At 44.4% G+C, this 8,172-nt stretch overlaps 1 protein-coding gene across 1 annotated transcript; it reads left to right on the top strand.

The window, feature by feature from the left end:
* Positions 1–429: 429 nt before the first annotated feature.
* ttpa (tocopherol (alpha) transfer protein) lies at positions 430–7,095 on the top strand. Its single transcript, XM_080907068.1, has 5 exons — positions 430–822; positions 2,278–2,431; positions 3,315–3,508; positions 5,076–5,186; positions 5,280–7,095. Exons 1-5 carry the CDS (start codon positions 643–645, stop codon positions 5,511–5,513), a joined length of 873 nt encoding a protein of 290 aa, XP_080763194.1. The 5' UTR covers positions 430–642; the 3' UTR covers positions 5,514–7,095.
* Positions 7,096–8,172: the final 1,077 nt, after the last annotated feature.

The following is an 8,172-nucleotide window of genomic DNA, read 5'->3' as shown; positions in this document are numbered from 1 at the left end:
CGAAATCAAAATTGAAGGGAAGAACATTATCACTTATTTTGAAACTAAAGAAAAAAATGTGCCATTGTCAATCTTTATATCTTATTAGGGAAATTCCACATACATAAATGTAAATTTCAAAACTCAACCCCATCATTTAATTGTTTTTTGATTGAAATTGAATATTACTTAAACTCTCTTAAATTAACTTCCAATAAAAAAGGTTTATCATTGATTGAAATTCATTCAGAAATGTTTAACAAATGAGCTGTCACAAGTACTAAATTATCAAGTCTGTCACCCCCCCCCCCCCCCCCCCCTTTTTATCCTTTATTTATTCATCCTTCTTATTTCATCGTACTGTATATTGTTACCTTTACTTGCCTTGTATGTCTACTGTTCAGGCTGAACTGGAATGACTGGCTGTTCACTTTGTAATTTCAATAAAGTTTGAAAAGAAAAGAGAAAAAAAAGAAAAAAATAGCGAGTTTCCTTACTGAGGAGTTGGCAACACTGGCCACTGCTCCTGTAGGTCTTGTGTTGGGATCGATACCAACATCAGTATCGCAATGAGCAAACACTCAAAGTCACAGCTGTCTCCTCCTCCTGTCTTTGGCTGAAGGCTGCCTCCAGCAGTCAAATGTAAGCGGACCTGAGGGCAGCATGAACGGACCTCAGCTCAGCGAACTGCCGGACGACTCGGAGCAGCTCAGGCCGTACGTCAGCCGCCTGAGGCGGGGTGCGCTGCGGGCCGGCGAGCTGTCCGCTGTCGGGAGCTTATCCAGCGGCTTTCTCCTCAGGTTTCTGCGGGCCAGAGACTTCAACACGGAGCTCTCCCTCAAGGTAAGAGCCGTCACTGAGAGTCAGGGGAAACATGCTGAAGTTTAGGAGAGTCCAGGAGAGCTCACAGAAACCACACCGTGAGGAAGACGTTTGGTCGTGCTGACCATCATCATCATTCACCCACGTTGAGCTGAGCAGTTCAGTCCTGAGCTGGGCTCGTGGGGAGGCTCACGGTTGTTTCCAAAATCACTTAATGTGGAGTGTTGGCACTGTTCTTACCAAACTGCATGTACGTTAACACATGGATTAAAATAATATGCAGCCTTGTTCTGTGCTAGCCTATCCAATGGTAAAGCTAAAGCGGCCTCACACGTGATTGAGTTTGCTCCTGTTTTGCAGGTGTTGGTCCACACAAGCTCGGTTGCTGTGATCTTGAACAGCTCATTTTCTGCTGGGTTGGTTCAAATGATCATTTTGTTCCTGCTTTGACAACATGAGCATTTTTGTTTGTCTCTCTGTCACCTGACTGTCTGCGCTGCACTCGCCTTATTATTCTCTTCGTGTCTGACCGCAGTGTGTTTGCATCACAGCAGACGTGCTCCTGCGTGGGCTCTGAGGTGTCCTCTTTGGCTTTCAACGATTGCTCCCTGAACAAATGTAAGAAGGTCTGCTGGTTTCAAAGTTGCTGCAGAGCTGTGGTCACGTTGTTCTTCATGAGCACGTTAAATGAATCAGTGCAGTTTAAAAACAGCGTTTACTTTGCTCCACAGGATAGTTGAGTAATTTCAGGCATGTGGGTCAAAGCTCTGCCGTTCAGTCAATCTGACTTTTATCACATAAACACTTCTTTGAATTTGCCTTTGTTTCAGATAAACAGCCGGGTCATAAATGTCTTATTTACTGTTTGTACATTGGTGCAAGGCTATCAGTGCTGACTCACAGCAAGGAGGTCATGGTCGTCTGAGCCTAACGATCGGCTCTGGCTTCTCTGTGCAAAGTTTGCACGTCCCTGTGCGGTCTTCCTCCCAGTTCCATGCACTTCAGGTTTATTAGCGATCCTAAAATGACTGTGGGTGTTGATAGCTGTCAGTCTGTGACAGACTGCCAACCTAGTTCCACCTTTACTTATGGTAACTGCAAAAGACTCCATCACACTGGTAATCTGGCTGTTGGCTGTGCTCTGCCCTGCAAGCTCACAGCCAACACTGAATGCAGCAGTCTTCATTTTGTTGTGTTGTGTGGTTGTTTTTGTTGCATGCAGTGATGAAGTATTAACCTTTTAACTACGTGTTTGAACCATGTTCATAGAGTCCTAGGAACTCCCTAATGTCCCCGGGGTGGAGTGGTGGTTCGATCCCTGGACAAGATATTAACCCAGAGTTGCTCTCCATGCATCCATCAGACTATGAATGTGTGTGGATAGAGAGCACTTACATGGGAAAGTGCTTGTGTGAAAAGGTGTGACTGTGTGAGGGAAGTATAAGAATGAGTCCCTCTGTAATGTGTCCTGTACAGCTCTTGCTCAACTACCAGCGGTGGCGAAGGGAAAGTCCTGAGATCAGCAGCTGTCTGTCTCCTTCCTCGGTGCTCGGCCTCCTCAACACGTCGTACCACGCTGTGCTCCCGCAGCGAGACTGCACAGGCAGCAGGGTGCTCATCTACAGGATTGGTCAGTATGCTTGGGTGTGGATGGATTATTGAAAGGGCCTGCTAGGAGCAGCCCCAACGACATCAACACGAGCTACGATAAGCAGGCAAAGCCTCCCTGGTCTGTTTCCTCAGTGATTTAACAGCTTTTAAAAGAAGCTGATCTTAAATTGTTATCTAGTTTTATAGGGTTACACAAATAAAACTAAGATGCTGTTTAATGCTGGTCATTCTCTTTGAGTCGACATTAAACTCATTCAGTCCTGTCACCATAGGACAGGAGCTCTGCTCCATCAGTACGGCCACAGATGAAATCCCCCTCATGTCTGTCACCACTGACCTACTCTCAAACTTGTTTCTCAACATTTTAAACATACTGACAGTAAAGGCAGCCTGCTGGGATGGTACGGAGATGAACTCTTCCTCTTTCAAACATGCAAAAGCTTCAAATAATCAAATGTCCTTCACACACAATTCTAAAGAGGAACAATACAAAAAGGAAACGTGACTGAATGTGCAGAGTAGAAGTTGACGAGCGTTTCAACGGTGCTACGATAACGAGCAGAGACATACGCTGAAACTTCTACTGTGCACGTGTCAGTCCAAAAACGGTTTATTGGCTCTCATTTATTAGCGAGGACTGTCTCGTTTTATTGTATCGTCTCTGACCGCGATGGCTGCACAGTTCCAGGACTGCACAGCACAATTTCAGGCTTTTAGTTGATTTTAAGCTAGATTTTAATGGCAAACATTGGTGTGTTTTGAAAAGTGGCTTTGCTAGTTCATGATGTATAAATGACACCGATTCAGAGATTAGCATATTAACTGTGCTCCACAGGATGATGCTGTGGTCCTTCTTCTGAAATATGTTTTATTCGTGTAGAGTAATGTCTGCTTGTTTGCAGGGCAGTGGAACCCGAAAGACTGGTCAGCCTTCCAGGTATTCAGAGTCAGCCTGATGACATCCGAGATCATCTCAAGGGAGAACGAGACACAAAGGCAGGGTGTGAAGGCCATATTTGACCTCGCGGGGTGGAGTTTGAGTCATGCCCTGCAGATTAACCCTTCGCTTGCCAGAAAGATTTCATCTGTGCTTTCGGTAGGACTGAGATCGAGCTGTGCAGATGACGACCTATCGTTTGTTCTTTAACAACAGAACATGTGTGTTATTATGAATGTTTACCAGTGTAACAAAACTCTGCACCACACTGAACCGGATGCGTTTTCCTTTCCTTCTATGACCAGAAGCCCAGGGTCTTGAGTCACCCCTCACTTCTTGCAGGCTGTCATGTTAATAATAATTCAGTGTTCTGGCCTGTTGGGACTGAATGAGCTATTAAATATTAATAGTTTTGTTAACACAAGATTTTGTATTCTTTCAAAATTGTTACAAAAGCCTTTAAATGGCCTGGTACATGCCACGCCCCCTTTAGTTTCAGCCCAGCTTGTGCAGGTATCGTTGCCATGGAGAGTGGGCCAGCTGCCTCAGCCAGCTGCTACATTGTATCGAGTTTACAGCTCATCAGCACATGTTGCTGTCATATCTGTAGCTTTACTGGACATGTGGATGCCTAAAAAACCTTCCTCAGCAATATCTGAGAGACAGAACAATCCATAACAAATTTCCCACGTGTGGGACTAATAAAGGTTATCTTATCTTATCTTATTAAAGACCTGACACGGTGCCTGAGAGATGGATCTGGACCATCTACTGTTTGCTGAAGCCTCAGCACAACTGGTCCCAGTGAAAGTGTGGCGGTCAACAAGCCATCCTCGAGGAAGAGAAAACGCTGACATGCCAAATTACACAAGAACTGATATGAAAATCAGGAGCAACAGTCCTTATGGAGATGAATCCACATGTGAAGTGTTTGGACCAAACAGAGGAGATACTGAGTAAAACACGGTGGAGGGTCTGTCAGGGTTTGGGATGGTGTTGGGCATCCTGTCAAAACTGATGGAATTGTGAATCTGGACAGCTACTGTCAGATGTTGGAGTTCCACCTGGAAAGCGTCTGATTTGCAACCTTTTCAGCATGATGATGATACCAAGCAAGCATTCCTGGGTAGAAACACACAATGGAACATGACCGTCCTGGACTGGCCTCCCCAGAACCCAGACCACAATGACTGAGGTAGAGTGGGAGAGAGTGGAGATTTAGAATTCAAGGAGCCTGTAGAGTTATTCCTGAAGACTGCTAATTACAAGAAAGCTGCCCGAGAGTTCGTGTTGAAAATTCAAGGTGGTCATGCCAACTTTGACTTTCCAGCTTGTTAGAATTGAGCAAACTCTGTTTTTGCCTGATATGTGCATGTGTGCAGATCTTTGAGGAAACGACTGCACCTATTTCTCCTTTTCCTTTCAAAATGGAAAAAAGGTGACTCAAGACAGTTTTTTTGTTTGTTTTTACAGCGACCCTTTTCTATAGAAATGTCCTTAAAAAGCTTAAACTGAAGGCCAAATGCTTGTTAGAGACTTCCTGTGAAAGGTAGCATCTTATAGCTCCTAAAACTGCTTATTTGTAACTCAGTCGTAACCTTGCCCCTAAGGGACCGGCTGGAAGTTCAGAGGTAGAACTTTGATGTGCAGAGTTTTCTGTATTTTTATATTTTTAAGTTTTCAACTTGTTAAATATGCTTTGATGCTTGTTTATGTGTATGTTCAGGACTCTTTCCCACTGAAGGTCAGAGGAATCCACCTGGTCAATGAACCGATGTTCTTCCGTCCGGTCTTTGCTATGCTTCGTCCCTTCTTGCCTGATAAAATCAAGCAGAGGGTCAGTACCCGCGCTACCTCACGTACTGGTTATACTGAAGATGACAGATAACAACTGTGGATTTGAAACATCCTTTCACCCTCTTTGTTGTAGATCCATATGCACGGTTCTGATTTCCAAGATTCTTTAAGTGGCTTCTTCTCATCACACGTTCTGCCTCCAGAATATGGAGGGCATGGGCCTGGAATAACACAAGTGTGTCAAGGCTGGACCAATCACCTGCTTCAATCAGAGAACCTCCTGCAGCAGATTGCTGCCCACCCAACGGGTGACATCACAATGACCCCTGATGACTGTTTGATCACAGAGGAAGGCGGGACTCTGTGAAAGATGATGATTGGACGTTTGGGTGGCTGACTCGCGTATACGTGGCGGGTTTGTGCACATGTCTACGGTCTCTGCAGTGCTTGTTGTGGAAGTTGGCTGAAGTGAGAGAGCTGAAAACGAGATCCTTAATGGCCGTGCTGTTTCATGTTTACGCCACAGCCGACCAATCTGGAATTTTTAAGAACAATAACAATGCTGATATTATTATGTCATGATTTTAAAATCATATTTTGATCGATCTGCTGCTTTTGTTTCTGTTATCATTTTTTATTTGTTACATTACTCACATCATGTTATAAGTAGTTATTTATTTATTTAGCCTCTGCCCAACTCAGCTATAATCAGCTGATTGTTGTTTCCCAGACAGTTTTAAACCTTCCCTCTGGCACCAGGAACAAATCACCACCGAGCTGACATGGGCCCAATCACTGAGGCTTTATAGTGAATGCTTATGGTTTTACTCAGTTTTTCAAGCATTTAGGAGCTTGATGTAAGTATCTGGGAATAGTGCTGTGTTGTAATTTCATCGTCATATTAATGCTGCTCCGGGACCATCACTGTAAACGATGAGTCACGCTGATGTTTAGTCAAAGGATCCTGCAATAAAAAGCTCTACTCTTAGTGTTGTGGAAGGTGTAAAAGTAGGGCAACAAAATCTGTGTCAGTCACACTGCATACATGGGATCAACCGGTCCGAGGCCCAACCCCCGGGCCTCGTACCGGTACCGGTCCGTGAGTCGTTTGGTACCGGGCCGCGAGAGTTGAGGCTCAGGTGTGAAATGTCTGGTTTTCAGGGTCTTTATCGGTTTTCAGCGTTATTTTGTTATCGTTTTGATCGTTTACTCAGTTTTCCTGGGTCTTTTCACCTGTGTTATGAATAAATCTTATTTTTTTTCGGTACCGGTACTGGTTTTATTTTGTTGTATTTATCCGCGACACCTTAAAGGCCGGTCCGTGAAAATATTGTCGGGCATAAACCGTCCGTGGCACAACAAAGGTTGGGGACCGCTGATGTAGACGGCTTTGGTCTCGGTGCTTTATAACAAAGGCACATTAACTCGCTCATCTAGATTCTAGTAAGATTTAAAGAAAGCTGCCAGCTCGGCCTTGCTGAACATCCCCAACATGTTCATGTCATTTGTTACCTTTTGGATAACTTCATATGTCAGGTATTAATGGCTCTCAGCTATACGAGTGTGCAAAGGTTTCAGGCAGCTGTAAACAAAGAACTTTACTGGCCCCAAATGTATTCTGCAGAAGGACAACGAGCCAAAGTCATCAAGAACTGTCTTCAGTGTAAAGAAGAACCTGAAGTACTGAAGTGAGGGTGTGGCCCCCACAGAGCCCTGATCCCAACATCACGGAGTGTCTGGGATTACATGAAGGATGTGAGGAAGCTGCATCCACAGAAGAGCTGTGCTGAGTTCTCTGAGATGTTTGGATCAACCTACCAGCCGAGTTCCTTCAAACTGTGCACATGGACCTAGAAGAAGGCAAAGGGCGGTCCCACCAACATGGATGTGATTCTCTGTTGTTCATTCACTGCATTTTGTTGATGGATGAAAATAAATGGTAACACTTTTATTTTTGAAAGCGTTCTTTGTCACAGCAGCGTTTTCTTTATCACGGGTCCGTGAGCTGCATGCTGACAGCCCTGTGTTAGAGCACATTTAATCTCTGATAAATGATATATTATGTACCTTTGGTTTGTGCCTCAGTGTCAAGGTTTCACTGTTCGCAGGAACGACTCTGTGGTCATCAGACACGATGGTGTTCAAAGTGCTGATGCTGGAAACCAGTGGAGGCATGATGCTGATGACATCCACTATTTATATACAGTATATGACACACACACACACACACACACACACACACACACACACACACACACACACACACAGGCTGTCAGACTGTGGACACTGGGCCAAACCTCAGAGGGGACAAGCCTCCCTCTCTTGGCCTTGTAGGCAAAATATATATAAAATCCACAGTTTGTAATATGCTTGGCTCAAAACTTGTAATATTTTTAGCACTGATGGCATTTTTAGTATTGTATGCCACATGTTCTGACAAGTAAACGATGCAGATTTGTGAAAATATAAAGGGCTCCAAATATCATTGAAAGTGTTCTTTAGACTCATTAAAGTCTGAGGTTTTCTGTGTCAGGCTCAAATCCATCTAACACAGTGGTTCTTAAGCTTGTTGGAGGAGCGAGCCCCACCAGCTTCATATGCGCATTCACCCCTCTTTAGTGAAAATTAAAATGTGATTTTTTTACTGGTGCACAAAATGAGCCGTGCACGTCATGGCGGAGGCTCTGCCGAACCCGAGACCGACTCACCGAACCCCTAGGGTTCGATCGAACCCAGGTTAAGAACCACTGATCTAACAGTTGATAAAACGATGAACTCACATCAGGGGAAATGGATGTTTGAACACTAATAAAATGAAGCCCATCCAGGCCACAGAGTGATGCTGCAGTCAGATTATCCTAATGTGAGGTTTAAATATATGATAAAGGGCTTTTACTCTGTTCTCTCAGTGAACACGAGCTCTGTAGGCACATATCAGCTGAGTCCAGACCTGATTTGACTTTAGCACCAATAACTTGAAGTTCCTGTTTTCTGTGTGAGTTATGAGTGTCGCATCGTTGTGGGGG

This window comes from Rhamphochromis sp. 'chilingali' (genome assembly GCF_963969265.1).
Source record: "Rhamphochromis sp. 'chilingali' genome assembly, chromosome: 16".
Taxonomy (NCBI): Eukaryota; Metazoa; Chordata; class Actinopteri; order Cichliformes; family Cichlidae; genus Rhamphochromis; species Rhamphochromis sp. 'chilingali'.
The sequence above is the reverse complement of the archived record's forward strand: the minus strand, read 5'-3'. Positions and strand labels throughout refer to the sequence as shown.

Coding starts and splice junctions, on each gene's coding strand:
- ttpa (XM_080907068.1), top strand. CDS start 643: ATGAACGGACCTCAGCTCAGCGAACTGCCGGACGACTCGGAGCAGCTC. Junction 823..2,277: donor ACACGGAGCTCTCCCTCAAG/GTAAGAGCCGTC, acceptor TGTCCTGTACAG/CTCTTGCTCAACTACCAGCG. Junction 3,509..5,075: donor AGATTTCATCTGTGCTTTCG/GTAGGACTGAGA, acceptor GTGTATGTTCAG/GACTCTTTCCCACTGAAGGT.